Consider the following 18,310-nt stretch of genomic DNA (forward strand, 5'->3'; position numbering starts at 1 on the left):
ATGCATATTACTAATCAAAAATTAAGTGTTGATATATTTATGGTAGGAAATTTACTAAATATCTTCATGGATGTTGATCTTTACAAAATATCTCAATCTTTTTTGGCAAAAAAGAAAAAGCGATCATTTTGACCCATACAATGTATGTCAACTTAAGACCATGCGACTTAAGACTGGTTTTGTGGTCCAGGGTCACATTTCGATATTATTTGTTTTTATTTTTATACATAGTTGACATTTAAACAACAAGACAATTCCTTAATATTTTATATTTCATAAAATTGTACAACAGACTACAATGATTGCAATACTTCACAACTGAAATCTTTGTTTAATTACAAAAATAGTGATATTAATAGTAAAATAGTAATTAGAAAATGCTTAACAGTGTTGAAAATGACAAGCTGCGAACTTTTCATCAAAGCAAATGTCATGTTATTGTTTATTTCCTTTGATTTTGTGATGAAACATGACCCACATTCGCTCACCTACTTACCTGATACTACCATACCATAAAAAAGCGATCTTGTGTGTGTTTGTTGTGGGAGGGATCAGGATCTAGTGTGTGATTGTTGTGTCCTGTGATGTGGAAAGTGACTTTGGAGAAGATGGGAGGAGTAGATTGAAGCAAAAAGCTTAAAAACTACTCGCTGTCATCCACAACCTGAGCACATGTGGAGATTTCTAGCTTGAATCTTCATTTCTGCCCCTTCTCTGGATGTTGACTGCTGACGTTTAGAGTAAGACGTGCACTTAAGTGATTGGCTAAGGTCAGATCATGGTACGTTTTAGACGTCTATCCTCATGGCACAGTTGGGATCTGCTCCACATGGATCCTGAAAGTCCATCGCCAATGAAGTGTCAGGTAAACATCTCTGATTGCAGAGTATTTCTTATTGAGCAAATGTTTGTATCGAGTGGGAAGATATTACGTGTTCATGTGTAATGGAAGCTGAATGTGTGCGTAATGGAAAGCCGTTAGCATCATGGCACAAGTTTAGGCCCCTGTGCTAGACAGACGTGGTTATCTCGTCAGACGATAAGGTCGTATCGTGGTTTTGATCACTGATTAATCGTCTGTCCTTAAGCTTCAATGGCTCTTTGTTCTGCCTCTGCTTTGACTAATTGAAGTGGGTGACATTGGCCCTGAGACTAGTCCTGTGTTGACACTCAGAATGGTGTTTGTCTAACATGTTTTTGTGGCTTAAGGTGTTGGTCACTTAAGCTGTTCTTCTGCTTCCCTTTGTTTCATCATTATTCAAAGCTTGATCAAAAGCAGTTCTTATCTTCACACTGGTTTGTGGTGTTATTGAGTTGAACCGTGTTGTCTAGAGAAGGTTTAAATAAAAGAGTGGTTACATGCATCAGTTCTCAGTGGTCAATCAGTTGTTGACAGGAATCAGGGTTTCAGGAAGGTTCAGGAGTATGTTGTGGTAAGCGGTAATATTTTAACTAGGTAGAAGAGGAATTGATTTGAGTGCCGGTAAATTTAAGCAGTGGGGAAATGTCAGCTTGAAGACCTCAGCTGACTGCTAAACACTTAACATGACTTTTATTTTATTTATAAATAAATGTCTTATTTCTGTGCACCCACTGGACCACAAAAACAGTCTTAAGTCGCTGGGGTATATTTGTAGCAATAGCCAAAAATACATTGTATGGGTCAAAATTATTGATTTTTCTTTTATGCCAAAAATCATTAGGAACTTAAGTAAAGATCATGTTCCATTGAAATTTTTTGTAAAATTCCAACTATAAATATATCAAAATGTAATTTTTGATTAGTAATATGCATTGTTAAGAACTTAATTTGGACAACTTTAAAGGTGATTTTCTCAGTATTTAGATTTTTTTGCACCCTCAGATTCCAGATTTTCAAATAGATGTATCTCGGCCAAATATTGTCCTATCCTAACAAACCATACATCAATAGAAAGCTTATTTACATCTCAATTTAAACATCAAAATTTAACCTTATGACTGGTTTTGTGGTCCAGGGTCACATATGTAGTTGACATTTTAATAAATTTATTAGTATTTTTTTAAATAAAGAAGGAACATGCTGTGTAATTCAGATATCGTAGATTTATTTTATTTTACAAATAAATAAATATCTTATTTCTGTGCACCCACTTTTTATTTAAACATATTTTTATTAAAAAAATATTATATATAAATATTTAAAATATTTTATTTTAATATCTATCTACCTATCTATCTATATACCTATCTGTCCTCTTTATTCTTTTTCTTCTTTCTTATTTTTTTTTTTTTTTTTTTATGTAGTTGAAATTAAGAAATTTATTAGTATTTTTATTTATTTATTTTAAATATTGCGTAAAGTAATAAGCAACATACTGTCTAATTTAAATATTGTAGATTTTATTTTAAATAATAATTGTTTTATTTAAAATGTATTTTCTTATTTTTGTTTTATTTATTATTTTTTATATGTAGTTGACATATTAATGAATAAATTAGTATTTTTTAAATAAACAAGGAACATGCTGTGTAATTCAGATATTGCAGATTTATTTTATTTAAAATATATTTTTATTTAAAATGTATTTTCTTATTTTGGTTTTATTTATTGTTTCTATTTTTTATATGTAGTTGACCTTTTAATAAATTTATTAGTATGTTTTTAAATAAATAAGGAACATTCTGTGTAATTCAAATATTGTAGATTATCTGTTATAAGTTTTTATTTAAATATATTTTGATTAAAATATTTTTAAATATTTTATTTTAATATGTTTTTTTATTATTATTTATGCATTTATTTCTCTCTCTCTCTCCCTTCTTCTTTCTTATATTATTTATTTTTTATTTTTTATATGCACCCACTGTGGAAAATAAATATTTTGTCATTTAAAAATATATATATTTAAAATATATCTTTATTTAACATTTTTTAAATATTATACATATATATTCCTTTTTATTTAATTTATATATATATATATATATATATATATATATATATATATATATGTATATATGTATATATGTATATATGTATATATATATGTATATGTGTGTGTGTGTGTGTGTGTGTATGTATGTATGTATGTGTAGTTGACATTAAGAAGCTTTTTGTTTGTTTGTTTGTTTAATATTGCCTTAAGTCATAAGGAGCATACTGCATAATTCCAATATCGAAGATTTCGTTAGTCAGCATTTTTATAAAATGACTGTAATGTCTTTTTTCTCGTCTTAGATTTTTGTTAAACACCAGTCCCGCCCTACATTTCGTCTCTCTGAATATCACTCTAGGCATTACATTACTAAAGTAAATGGATTGTGAGCAGTTTATGTTGATTCTAAGGATTTGTAGAACATTATATCTATTATCACCTTTGAGTTATTACATATTACATATGTTATTATGTATAATTTCAGTGTACATCAGGTCATGCATACATGCCAAATAATGAGTAATTAATGCGCCAAACCTGCAAGCCCAGGGCTGGGACTCAATTTCTTAAACGGCTTTAATTGGGAGTATCATCAATTCAATTATTAAAGATGATGAACCTGTTTATTTAATGGTAAAGTAGCGCGCACACGTCACACGTCATTGGGCTCGCCGTGGCCAACAACCATGCAGAAATTCAAGACTTGTCACAGCACATACTATAGTCTGGGAATTCCCAGAGTTTCATACTGCGGAGATCATTTCCCTGTTACAGTAAGGTAGAATGGGATGCTTGGAAATCACTCGGAGAGCAGGAATGCCACTTTCGCTTTATCATAAATCCAGAGGATCATCAAAACATCTCTGTCAATGATAGACTGAATAATTAAATGGATTAAATGAATAAACTCAATAATGTAAAACATGCTTTTAAGATTTGTAAAAGTCTTAAATGTACTTTTCATAAATGTGTAATCGTTTTCTATGTAAAGGAACTGATTTTAGAGGACTTCCAAATCAAAAAAGCTTTGGCTTTGGCTTTTTTTGAGGCAGCAGGATGGGTTTCTGGGACTCCGCAAGCGGTCGTATTCTCTCCTCCCTCTTCACATGTGACCCTCTGTCTTTAAGCAGCCACACCTCTCTTTCCTGTCCCACACAATGGGACAAGATCCTCCTAGTTGCCATGACGTTTGGGCTGTCCTATTCAGTAATGCAGGCAGACAAGCTCAGTCAGACAGCTTTACCTCTCGTTGCAGGTTGAGAAGCGTTGGAAAACTAAAAAGGACCAAGTAGCGAGCCCTGATACACCTCGTACTTTTCAGAAGGAGCGCTGAATTCAAATGAGTGATTTGTCATTTTACACTCTTCGTTTTGTCTCAAGAACTCTTTTAACACTCATCCAGGAGTTACAGGATCTACAGCACTCGTGTATTTGTTTGTGTTTTTTGAGCGATTGATGAGAGGAGGCTTTGAGTGAAAGTAGCAGCTGGCTCTAGCATGGGTCAGGCTTCGTGAACCCGGCTGAGAGATTACCATGGTCTACCTCTCTTTTGACATGCCGCTCGCTTCCATGGTGAGTAGATCAGATGCTTTGGGAACCCTGTTCCGCTTCATAAATTTGCTGGTTATTCAGTATCCGCAAAGAATGAGAATCGCTGGGTAGAGCTGACTGTAAAGTGGGTGTTTTTGCATTTTTTTTAACAATTGGTGCTGTGTTAAGTTGTTGTTTGGTGTTTAGAAAGTTGCATTAAGTGGGGGCGTAAAAGCTGAATATTGATTTAGCGATCCATGTAAATTATAGATGTGTGTCTTTCAACAGAAGGATTTCTTTTGATGTGGCGTTTCTACTTCCCATTGATCTTTATACAGTACTTTCTTTGCTGCTTGTGCGTTTTCCATAAAATAACCCTATGATAAAATCATAAATGTATAGTATGTGTTTGTTTTATGGCAGTATTTTTTAACACTGTGCCGAAAGTCAATTTTTGTCTTGAGTTTTCGCCTCCAATACTGGTTGTGTGGTTATAGCCAGCAGTCAGACGTCTGTTGTCCGTTGTCAATCCTCCTCAAAGTAGGGACGTTTCCTGACATCTGTGTCCTCATCCTTTCACCCCAGATTCCGCAGAAATCCCCTCATCAAAGTCCATCGTCTGCTTGTCTCTTTGCCTCTGTTCTAAATTTAGCAAAGGGGGCTAAGTGGCCGATCCGCCGTTCTTTTATTTCATCCGTTGCATGGATGTTCTTGATTTGCCCTGCCAACTGAGAAGAGATTTTGAAGGAATCTTAATTAAATTATAAATAGCCTGTGTAGATGCTTCGGAGGTTGTTACATGCAGTACATGGCTTGGTAGTGGATTTAGTTGTTTGTGAGGCTCAAGCAATGACTTGAAAGGAAATTTCAATCATTTTTTTTATGCATGTCATGCAAGACACTGCAGGTGAATAGGGTAAGAAAAATTAACTAATACTTCTTACCTTACTTGATGGGTTGATTGATTACATGGATAATTGCAAATTTTTTTATATTACAAGTTTTCTAAAATGTAAGGTTTTTAATATGCAAATGAGGCATTATTTACTGAAAGATGCGCTAGTTTGCATAAATTTCTAGTACAAAAAACTTAACGCTGGATGAAGTCAGTTTCAAAATTCTTGTTTAATTTTTTTGACAGATTAGAGTCAAATGATTTGGGGTATCTTATTTTGTCACAGGCAGAAAACCATTTTTTTTTTTTTTTTGAGGAATGAAATGTATAAAAATCAAGCAAATTATATATGAACAAATCCCTCTGTAAAAAACCTTCAGGATGTAGACAAGAATATAAATGTAAAGTTTGGTGTGTGTAAGTGCTACTGAAGTGGAGATTTATGGCTCAGTGTAGGAGGAAAAAACTCATTTTGAGAAAACGGCCTTTAAAATATGTATTGTAATTGAAATCTATTGACACAAATAGATCAAGTGCTATAAAAGAAACACTTAACAGTGTTTTTTTTTTTGGATGTTTTCTTTCCACTAGTCTGAAAAAACACTTTATGAAAAACCAAAAAGCCCAAAATCTCAAACTTGACAGGTGCATAAAAAAAAAAACGTTTTTTTAACTGCAATGTCTTTCCTTAAGCAATAGCAAGTATTTATTGAAATTATATAAAATGTAATAGTTTTTTCATATTAAGTTGACCAAAAGTGACATTAAAGATGTGTATAATGTTAAATATTTGTATTTCAGATTTATACTGATCTTTTGAATTTCTGTTCATTGAAGAATTCTGAAAAGAAAAAAGGGTTTCGGTATTTCTGTTTCTTCAGAATATTAGAATGATTTCTAAAGGATCTTGTGATGCTGAGGACTGGAGTAATGATGCTGAAAATTCAGCTTTATCATCACAGGAATAAGTTGCATTTTAAAGTATATTCAAATGGAAAACCTATTTTAAATACACTGCTGTTTAAAAGTTTGGGATCAGTAAAAGTTTTTGAAACAAGCCTTTTCTGCTCATCAATGCTGCTTTTATTGAATTACTAATACAGAAAAAAACAGTAATATTATTGCAATTTAAAATTGTAGTTTTGTATTTGAATATACTTAAATTTTATTTATTCCTGTGACGCAAAGCTGAATTTTTTTAGCATCATTACTCTAGTCTTCAGTGTCACATGATCTTTCAAAAATCATTCTAATATGCTGATTTATCATCAGTGTTGGAAACGGTTGTTTGTTTGGAACCTGTCATACTTCTTTTTTAGGATCCCTTAATGAATTTATTTAAAATAGAAATCTTTTGTAACAATATACACTACCGTTTAAAATTTGGGGTCAGTATTTTTTTCTCTTTCCTCCTTTAATTCTTGTATTCAGCAAGGATGTTAAATTGCTAAAGTGATGGTAAAGACTTATTTTGTTAGAAAAGATTTCCATTTTGAGCAAATGCGGTTCTTTTTAACTTTTTATTCATCAAAGAATCTAAAAAAGCATCACAGGTTGCAAAAAAATTAAGCAGCACGACTGTTTTTAACATTGATAATAAATTGACATGTTAGAATGATTTCTGAAGGATCATGTGATTTTGAAGACTGGAGTAATGATGCTGAAAATTCAGCTTTGCATCACATCTATTTTAAAGTATATTAAAATAGAAAAACACTATTTTAAATTGCAGTAATATTTCACAGTATTACTGTTTCTTCTGTATTTTTAATCAAATAAATTAAGCTTTGATGAGCATAAGAGACTTCTTTAAAAAAATCGTACTGATCCCAAACGTTTGAACTACAGTGTCGTAATAATTTAGTAAATTTCCTACCATAAATATATCAAAACTTAATTTTGATTAGTAATATGCATTGCTAAGAACTTCATTTGGACAACTTAAAAAGGTGATTCTCTCAATATTCAAATTTTTTTTGCACCCTCAAATTCCAGATTTTCAAATAGTTATATCTCGGCCAAAAATGGTCCTATCTTAACAAACCATACATCAATGGAAAGCTTATTTATCAGCTTTTAGATGATGCATAAATCTCAGTTTAAAAAAAAATGACCCTTATGATTGTTTTTGTGGTCCAGGGTCACATATAGTAAAATACACTTAAATTAAAAGTGCATTTAATTGTATGAAACGTCTGCACAAGTCTCTAAAGTGTTTAAACCAAATACTTCTCTTATTGCAGCAGGTATCAGCCTCACTTGTGTTTGTTTAGGGAATTCCATTGTTTTGTCTTCAGACCTTTCCTGTTTTTTTGTGCATTCCCCAAAAATGTCGTAGCCGTCTGTGGAATTTGCAGGAGTTGTTAGTGGGTAACGGCACTCAGGGCAGTGGAATTCCCTGCGCCCTGGCGAATGGTCAACAAGCCCGTCTGCCTCCCGCTCAGCGAGATTACTACTTCCTTAGATACTAAACAGCTGTTTGTTTGTTTGTTTAACTCGGTGCAGCCTGTAAGAGGGAGTGTGTCTAAATAGAAAGATGTTGCAATGCTCTATAGCAGAACAATTGCTTAGGAAACAATAGCAGTCTTGAGCTTTATAAGCAGAACTGCTGACCTCCTTGACTTTGGTATGATGTATGAGGAAATAACATTTTTGTAATGTAACATTCAGCAGGATCTTATTGTTTGGAAAAGTCAGTATGAATCATACTGCATTATGTTACATGTTTCTGCTAATGTCCTCTCTAAGGAGCTCTAATTTTTCCATGTGTGGAGCTAGGGTTGGTAATATACATTATATGGGTCAAAATTATCGATTTCTGCCAAAAATCATTAAGATATTAAAGGAACACTCCACTTTTTTTTGGAAATAGGCTCATTCTCCAACTCCCCCCGAGTTAATAAGTTGATTTTTACCGTTGTGAAATCCATTCAGCCGTTCTCCTGTTCTGGCGATATCACTTTTAGCATAGCTTAGCATAGATTATTGAATCCTATTAGACCAATAGCATCGCGTTCAAAAATGACCAACGAGTTTCCATATTTGTCCTATTTAAAACTTGACTCTTCTGTAGTTATATCGTGTACTAAGACCAGCGGAAATGTAAAGCTGCGGTTTTCTAGGCCGATAGGATTAGGAACTACACTTCCATTCCGGCGTAATAGTCAAGGAAGTTTGCTGCCGTAATAAGGCTGAAGCAGGCGCAGTAATATCACGCAGCACATGTGCAAATGCTAACCTAGCTGGGAACTAATTTCAGGCGCTGTGTGATATTACTGCGCCTGCTGCGGCCATATTACGGCAGCAAACTTCCTTGACTATTACGCCAGAATGGGAGTGTAGTTCCTAATCTTATCAGCCTAGAAAATCGCAGCTTTACATTTTCCGCCGGTCTTAGTACACGATATAACTACAGAAGAGTCAAGTTTGAAATAGGACAAATATCGAAACTCGTTGGTCATTTTTGAACGTGGACCTAATAGGATTCAATGATTTATGCTAAGCTATGCTAAAAGTGAAATCGCCAGAACAGGAGAACGGCTGAATGGATTTCACAATGGTAAAAAATCAACTTATTAACTCGGGGGGAGTTGGAGAATGAGCCTATTTCCAAAAAAAGTGGAGTGTTCCTTTAAGTAAAGATCATGTTCATAAAGATATTTTGTACATTTCCTACCATAAATATATCAGAACTTAATTCTAATTAGTAATATGCATTGCTGAGAACTTTATTTGGACAATTTTAAAAGCGATTTTCTCAATGTTTAGATTTTTTTGCACCCTCTGATTCCAGATTTTTAAACAGTTGTATCTTGGCCAAATATTGTCCCATCCTTACAAACTATGCATCAATGGAAAGTCAGCTATTTATAAAAAATGGACCCTTATGACTGGTTTCCAGGGTCACATATTCACTATTCTATTCTAATTAAAAACATTGTGATTGTAAATCTGCGCCAACCCTTATTTCTAGTTTATTTTATTTTGTGCTTGTGGTTTGTTATCTTTAGATGAATGCTGGTACATTTACTTTATTTGCTTTCACCCCACATGTCTCTTTCAATCTGTTCCTAAATCTCGTGTTTACCTCTCTCACACTCCCTCATTCTCTAGTGTAGTGTTACTGATAACGGTCTCTCTCGTATCTCTCGGCCTATTGTCCTTGACATACTTGTTGATACCTTTCTCACAAACCTCTATCTTTCTACATGTGTAAACGTTGTGATTCCCACCTAAGATCTTACAATCCTCCATCTCTTTCTTATCACAGGGTCAGGCCCGTCGGCGGAAGAACATGACGGAGTTTCTGGGTGATGCCAACATCCCATCCCCAGACAGTCTGGCCATGTTAGGCGGGTCTTTACCGAGCGTGGCTCCAGGAGGTTCACTGCCCGGAGTGGCAGCCGGACCAGATAACTGGAAGAACCGTGCCACCAGTCGGATCAGTGTGTTCTTCGGCGCTGGATCTGGAAAGGTAAACCTTATCTCACTCATCTCGAAAACCTCAGGAAGTTCATGAAAGCAGGAAGTGTTGATGGGATTTCCAGTAAAAAGATCTCATGTAAACATGATTTAAAAAAACAAAACTCAAACTGGAGGCTGATGAAATAGCTACAGTGCCTTGCGAAATTATTCATACCCCTTCATTTTTTTCACATTTTGTTATGTTGCTGCCTTATGTTAAACTACTTTAAATTACTTTTTTCCCCACATCAATCTACACTCCCTACTCCATAATGGCAAAGCAAAAATTAGGTTTTTAACATTTGTGCAAATTTATTAAAAACAAAAAACTGAAAAGATCCCATTGCATAAGTACTCATACCCTTTTCTGGGACACTCGAAAATTTAGCTCATGGGCATTCATATTGCTTCTAGATGTTACTACACTTCGAGTGGAGTTAAACTGTGGCAAATTCACTTGAATGAGTATGACTTAGAAAGGCACGCACCTCTCAGAAAAGGTCTAACAGCTGAAAATGCATATCAGAGCAAAAACCAAGTCCTGAGGTCAAGATAACTGCCTGTAGAGCACAGTGACAGACTTGCGTTAAGGCAATGATCTAGGGAAGAGTTAAAAAAAAATCTGCTGCATTGAAGGTTCACAGAAGCATGTAGCCTCCATTATCCATAACATAAGATTGGAACAAACAGGACTCTAGAAAATGTCTGCCAGCCCCCATCCAAGCTGACAGAGCTTGAGAGGTGAAAAGGTGAGGCAAAGAATGGCAGATAATTGCCAAATGCAGATGTGCAAAGCTTGTCACATCATACCCAAAAAGACTTGAGGCTGTAAAAGTGCTTCAACTATGTACTGAGTTAAGGGTATGAATACTTATGCAATGCACTTATTTCAGTGTTTTATTTTTAATAAATTTGTAAAATTTGCAAATCTGGATTTAGCGTTGTCATTATTATGGTGTATGGAGTGTGAATTTTACAAATTTATTAATTTGTAACATTATTCGGAATGATTCGAGAATGAAGTCGGAATGATTCAAGAAAAAAGTGGGAATGTTTCGACAATAAGGTCGTAACGTTTCGAGAATGAAGTCGGAATGATTCGAGAATAAAGTTGGAATGTTTCGAGAATAAAGTTGGAATCTTTTGAGAATAAAGTCGGAATGTTTCGAGAATGAAGTCGGAATGATTCAAGAATGAAGACGGAATGTTTCGAGAATAAAGATACTCTCAAAATATTAGAATTTTAGTCTCGTAATTGCTACAAATAAATTCTCGTAATTTTGACTTTATTTTCTAAATATTTTGACTTTATTCTCAAAACTTTTTGACTTAATTCTCTTAATATTTCAGTTTTATTCCTTTAATATTTGGATTTTATTCTCGAAATATTACGATTTAAATCTCATAATCTTCGATTTTTTTTATTCTGTAACGTGGCACTAAAACGCTGTTGCAATAACCTGTCAAAAGTAGCTCTAAACAAATATTTTGGTGGATTTTGATGTGAGAGGACAACAGAAGATGGGCTTCTTCACTGGAGGAAGCGTTATTATAAATTACGGACTCATATTTTGGCTGGAATTGACTAGCTGGAATGAGGAAGAAGACAAGGAAGAAACAAACACATATACATCTTGGATGACCCAAACAGGATATGTTGGTGCAATATCCAGTAAAAAGATCTCATGTAAATATGATTCACTGAAACTCAAACTGGAGCCTGAAGAAATATCTTTGTTTATAGTAGGTTGCAACATATTTGCAACAATTTTTTTTTTTTTAATAAACCAATAATTGTATATTACAGTTTACAAAAATGTACTCTCCCTCAGGCGATCCAAGATGTATATGAGTTTCTTCATCAAAACACATTTGGAGAAAGTTAGCATTACATCACTTGCTCACCAATGGATCTGAATGGGTGTAGTCAGAATAGCTGAAAAAACATCACAATAATCCATAAGTAATCCACACGACTACAGTCCATCAATTAACATCTTGTAAAGTGTAAAGCTACGTGTTTGTAAGAAACAAATACACCAAGATGTTTTTAACTTCAAATTGTGGCTTCCAGCTGAAATACAAGTCCTCATCTACATCTTATATGGCCTAGGGGTGAGTAAATGTTCATCAAATTTAAATTTTTGGTGAACTATTCCCTTGATAGACAAAACTATATAACAAACTAAATCCAATGATCCTTTAAAAAAAAAAAAAAAAAAAAAAAAAAAAAAACTCCCCCCTCTGAGAAGTTTCGGTCTGCATTTCCACCAGATGCATGGCTAATAAAGACGGTAGCTGTCACTCACCTGTCATTTCACACTTCCATCTCTTTCACAACCAGCCATGAAACCCCCAAAGAAGACAGACAGGGGGTGTTCTTGCGTCCCACTGGGACTCTTTTTTTAAAAAAGAAGGGTTAACCAGGGCCAACCCACCATCTCCAGTGGCCACCACTGGCAGCCTATAGTCCATCTGTGTCTGGCCTCTATTGTTTGGAAGCACTCAATGCTAAATACTCGTTGTCATAAGTACACCGGCCATCCCATTACAGGACAATAGCCCCAGTGGCACACGGGCTGTCAGAGAGGGTCACTGACATGAATGGATGGGCTTTAATTGTGAAGTTAAAGAGATGGTGGTGTTTAGGGAAAGGGGTGTTTGTAAGGTGTCATAAACCCTGTCGGGGGTGCTTTGTTGGAACAGACAGGCAGCGCCTCTGTTGTCTGACAGTTTTTGGTGGTCTGCTGATGTGAATTGTGCTTTGATTGCAAACTTTGTTAATGCTAGGGACTCTTTATAGTTGTTCTGTTGATTTTAAAAGGGTTCTATCATTAACAAAACAAACCATTATAGCATTGTGGGGATATTTAGCATGGCAATACTATGATTTTTGAACATGTACCATTGTAATACCTTGGTGTTCTTTGAAATATGTCACCCTGGACCACTAAACCAGTCTTAAGTAGCACAGGTATATTTGTAGCAATAGCCAAAAATATATTGTATGGGTCAAAATGATTTTTCTTTTATGCCAAAAATCATTAGAATATTAAGTAAAGATCCTGTTCCATGAAGATATTTTGTATATTTCCTACCATAAATATATCAAAACTTAATTTTATTAGTAATATGCTAAAAATAATTTTTTAATCAATATTTAGATTTTTTTTTTTGCACCCTCAGATTTCAGATTTTCAAACAGCTGTAAAACAAACCAATGGAAAGCTTATTTATTTGGCTTTCAGATGATATATTAAATCTCAATTTGACCCTTATGACTGGTTTTGTGGTCCAGGGTACACTACCATTAAATTTTAAGGTTGGTAAGATTTTAAAATGTTTTTGAAAGTCTCTTACACTCACCAAGGTTCAATTGTTTGATCAAAAATATAGAAAATAAACAGTAATATTGTAAAATATTATTTCAATTTACAATAACTGTTTTCTATTTGAATATATTTTGAAATGTAATTTATTCCAGTGATGCAAAGCTGAATTTTCAGCATCATAACTCCAGTCTTCAATGTCACATGATCCTTCAGAAATCATTCTAATATGCTGATTTGATATTTTTTGCGGAAACTGATACATTTTTAGAATTCCTTGATGAATTGAAAGTTTAAAAGACCACCATTTATTTGAAATGGCAAAGTCGATGTGGATACAGGATCTAAATTTTCCGTTTTCTTTGTGTACGTTAGGAGGTGGACCGTGTGGAGCTGCTTCATACGAAGTTGCAGGCATACACACAGTTCGGTCTGCCCAAGGTTCCTCCTCAGCTCGCCTTTTACCAGGATTCCTGGGAGGAGGAAGAGGAGGAGCCGATCCTGACGCTCGAGGACAGCTGGAGAGAACTACTGGATGACCCTGAGGTACTGACACAATGTGACTGATCTTCTGTAATGGGACATAATCCCATGGGATGATGCATAACCATCTATTTCCATCTATTGATCATACAATTACCATCAGTTGTCCCATTAACCAATTGCATTTTTCTCTGCCTGTTTTCAGAGTCTAAGTAGACGTCAGTTTCAGCAGCAAGAGGCGATATGGGAACTGATCCAAACCGAGGCTACATACATAAAGAAACTCAGGGTCATCACTGATGTAAGTTGTGGCAGCCATTTTAATTTCTCTTTGTCAGTGTATTTCTGTCTTTCAGAAGATTTGAAGTTGCCTTTCTAGATAAGTGTCCTCAATGAAACTGGATGCTGATTGTGTTGTTTGTGCAGCTGTTCCTGTGCGGCCTGCTGAATCTACAGGACAACGGTCTCCTGGTTGAGGTGGAGCCCGCGCGACTCTTCAGCGACATCCACGACATCGTACATCTGCACTGTACGCTGTGGGTTCAAGCCATGTTTCCGGTGCTGGAGAAAGCGCGAAGCACACGGAGCTTGATCGACCCAGTGGACTTGCAGGAGGGGTTCAGTACGGTGGGTTACACACCAGTAAATCTTACGCTATGCATCGTATAAATATTTTTTTACTCTGTTTTGTCTCGCCTTCCATTACAAATATTTGATATTTAAATCTACCAATGGGACAAGAAAAATAAACTTACATTAACGGAAAAAAGTTTATTTTTCTTACCCCACTGGCAGATGTTTATTCTCGCATTTTAGCATTAAAGTCACAATTTTGTTACATTTTCAGAAATGTTTTTTTTTTTTTTTTTTGGGTAGCAAAATGTCAAGTAGGGGTGTGCGATATTGACACAACACTGCAAAAAATGCTTTTCTTACTTAGACTTTTTGTCTTGTTTCTGGCCAAAATATCCAAAAAATGATTAATTTAAGGATTTTCTAGACGAGTAAAAATTTACCTTCTTTTCCAGAAAAAACAAGTCAAAATTAAATTAGAACAAGCAAAATAATCTGCCAGTGGGGTAAGCAAAAAAAAACTTATTGCAAACAGAAAACAAGATTTTTTTTCTTACCCCAAGTATCAAAATTGAGTGACTTTATGCTTAAAACAAGAAAAAATCTAACAGTGGAGTAAGACAAGAACGTTTTGGGGTTTTTTTTACCTATTGTCGGACATTTTTATTTTTTGAGCATAAAGTCACTTTTTCAAAAAACAAGACTTAATGTTATTTTTAGTGCTGGTTAACGAATAATCACAATAAATCGTGATTAATCACAATTAATTGCATCCCAAATAAAACTTTTTTTATATAATATATGTGTACACTACAAAAATGCTTTTCTTACTTAGATTTTTGTCTTGTTTCCAACCAAAATGTCTAACAATTCTTAAATCAAAAATTCTTATATTGTCTTGTTTTCAGAAAAAAAAAGTTAAGTGAGTTTTTGCTTGAAATTTGCTAAATAATCTGCCAGTGGGGTAAGAAAAATTATCGGGTTTTCTGCTTGAAATAAGATTATTTTGCTTGTTTTAAGCAAAAAATTAATTTTGACTTCTAGAAAATAGACAATAATTTTTACTCGTCTAGAAATTCTTTTTGAGTAAAAAAAAGCATTTTTTGTGTGTGTGTGTGTGTGTGTGTGTGTGTGTGTGTGTGTGTGTGTGTGTGTGTGTGTGTGTGTGTGTGTGTGTGTGTGTGTATTTATATATACATACTAATTATACATAGTACACAAAAACTTTTATTTAGGATGCGATTAATCGTGATTAATCGTTGCCCAGCTCTAGTTATTTTGCTTCTCAGTTGATGGATATGTTAGATACCTATGAAAACAAGACAGTTTGATGTATTATAGATAGATGGATAGATAGATTCATATATATTACAATGAAAAATGTCACAAACATCTGAGGTTTGGTCAAACATCTGTACATCACCAAATGCTATCACTCACTTTGGATAGACATATAGTTTAGATAAGTAAGGTGGATTAGATACAGGCTGTTTGTCTTCTGGTCGAGTTGTTAAAAGTGTCTTGTTTGTGTGGATAGTTTGCATCCAGGTTCCAGCCGTACATCCGGTACTGTATGGAGGAGGAGAGCTGTATGGAATACATGCGCTCGCTGCTGAGAGACAACGAGCTCTTCAAGATCTACATCACGGTGAGGAGTTTGAGACCAAACGAACAGACAGTATAGTAAACTGATGTAGTACAAATGAGTATAAAATAAAGCAACTGAAATGTAAAAATGCATATAATTGAAATAGTTTATAATCGTTCAATCTTTTATCACAACAGTGGGCAGAAACGAATAAACAGTGTAACCGTCTGAAGCTAGCGGACATGCTAGCCAAACCGCACCAGAGACTCACCAAGTACCCTCTGCTCCTGAAAACCATTCTGAAGAAAACTGATGACCAAACCTCCAAAGATGCTCTCAACAACATGGTTAGACATTCAGTTTTCATCTCACAAACAGAACCCATTGAGCAGTTTTTAGGCTATCAAATAGGCTAAATGTTTGTTCATGTCTTTAGGTGGCGTGTGTGGAGGGCTTTATTAACAGTGTGGACTCTCAGATGCGCCAGAGACAGGAGCAGCAGAAACTGGCCGCCATTTCGGCTCGAGTCGAGTCGTATGAGGCTGTGGAGGGAGCCAGCGAGGAGGTGGAGAGGGTAAGAACTGTGTCCAGTACAAAAAATATTTAATTTTTATTGCAACCTTCAGATTCCAAATTTTCAAATAGTTGTATCTCAGCCAAATATTGTCCTATCCTAACAAAACCATACAGTGCCCTCCACTAATATTGGCACCCTTGATAAATATGAGCAAAGGTGACTGTGAAAATAAATCTGCATTGTTTATTCTTTAGACCTTTCAAAAATATCACAAATTTCTAACCTTTCATTGAAGTAAAACAATGGAAACTGGGGGGGAAGTCTCATTATGAAGTAAATGCTTTTCTCTAGTTCAGGTTGGCCACAATTATTGGCACCCAATTATTTCAATGTTCTTTTCCTAAAATAACAGCTCTGAGTTTTCTCTAACAATGTCTAATGAGTTTGGAGAACACCTGACCAGAGATCAGAGACCATTCCTTCATACAGAATCTCTCTAGGTCCTTCAGATTCCCAGCTTCATGTTGGTGCTTCTTCTCTTTAGTTTCTACAGGGTTCAGGTCATGGTCATGGCACAAGCTTCATTCTTTGCTTAGTGACACATTTTTGTGTTGATTTTGATGTTTGTTTTGGATCATTGTCCTGATGGAAGATCCAACCACTGCCCATATAAGATTTCTAACAGAGGCAGTCGGGTTTAGATTTTTTTATCCATTTGTTTTTGACAGAATCCATAATGCCATGTGTCTGAGCAAGACGTCCAGGACCTCCGACAGAAAAACATTAACCTCTGACCACATTAAAGACCCAGCAGTATTTTTAACCGTGGGCATGGGGTACTTTTTTATCCCTGTTTGCACCAAACCCATCTGGTGGCTTTGTGGCCAAAAAGCTATTTTTTAGTTTCATTTGACCATAGAAGCCAGTCCTGTTTGAAGTCCAAGTCGTGTCTGACAACTGAATGTGCTGGAGTTTGTTTTTGGTTGAGCGAGGAAGATTTTTCTTGAGGACACATGTCCTCTTCCAGGCAGATTTGTGACATCTTTAGTTGATTGGAACTTCTTAATTATTGCTCCAATGGTGGAAATGGGAATTTTACATTTTTTAGCTCTTTTCTTACAGACACTTACAACAAACTTGTTCTGCACATCAGAACTACATTTTTTGGTCTTTGGTGATGGATGATAAAGGGAATTTGGCCTTTGTGTTCCTCATATTTATAATCCTGTGGAACAGAAAGTCATGTCTGGACAATTTTATACTCCTAGCCACCCTGGTGTGCTAAACAATTGTAATATTAATGAGAATATACTTTAGAGATCTTTTACTTAGACAAATTTCTAGGGGTGCCAATAATTGTGGCCAACATGAACTTCAATGAAAGGTTAGAATTTTGTGATTTTTTATTTTATTTTTTTTTAAATGAAAGATCTAAAGGATAAACAATGCAGATTTATTTTCACAGCCACCTTTGCTTTTATTTACCAAGGGTGCCAATATTTGTGGAGGGCACTGTGCATCAATGGAAAACAATGCATTTCTATGTAGTATTGTACTGCACATGATGTGTGACCCTGGACATTTCAAAAATTAGCCCAAAACTGGTTTTGTGGTCCAGGGTCACACATCATGTGCAGTACAATACTACAGTCGTGGCCAAAAGTTTTGAGAATGACACAAATATTAGTTTTCACAAAGTTTGCTGCTAAACTGCTTTTAGATCTTTGTTTCAGTTGTTTCTGTGATGTACTGAAATATAATTACAAGCACTTAATATGTTTCAAAGGCTTTTATCGACAATTACATGACATTTATGCAAAGAGTCAGTATTTGCAGCGTTGGCCCTTCTTTTTCAGGACCTCTGCAATTGGACTGGGCATGCTCTCAATCAACTTCTAGGCCAAATCCTGACTGATAGCAACCCATTCTTTCATAATCACTTCTTGGAGTTTGTCAGAATTAGTGGGTTTTTGTTTGTCCACCCGCCTCTTGAGGATTGACCACAAGTTCTCA

At 35.0% G+C, this 18,310-nt stretch overlaps 1 protein-coding gene across 3 annotated transcripts in view; it reads left to right on the forward strand.

Moving 5' to 3' along the window:
* The window catches only part of LOC141290946 (pleckstrin homology domain-containing family G member 5-like), a 170,865-nt gene that overhangs the window by 144,518 nt on the left and 8,037 nt on the right, over positions 1-18,310 (forward strand). For all 3 annotated transcript variants that reach the window (XM_073823096.1, XM_073823097.1, XM_073823098.1), the window contains 7 exons: positions 9,614-9,817; positions 13,512-13,682; positions 13,825-13,920; positions 14,046-14,246; positions 15,730-15,840; positions 15,978-16,127; positions 16,217-16,354. In XM_073823096.1, the coding sequence (XP_073679197.1) occupies positions 9,614-9,817; positions 13,512-13,682; positions 13,825-13,920; positions 14,046-14,246; positions 15,730-15,840; positions 15,978-16,127; positions 16,217-16,354 (1,071 nt within the window). The remainder of the gene's footprint in view (positions 1-9,613; positions 9,818-13,511; positions 13,683-13,824; positions 13,921-14,045; positions 14,247-15,729; positions 15,841-15,977; positions 16,128-16,216; positions 16,355-18,310) is intronic.

The sequence above is a fragment of the Garra rufa genome, chromosome 18, assembly GCF_049309525.1.
Source record: "Garra rufa chromosome 18, GarRuf1.0, whole genome shotgun sequence".
NCBI lineage: Eukaryota > Metazoa > Chordata > Actinopteri > Cypriniformes > Cyprinidae > Garra > Garra rufa.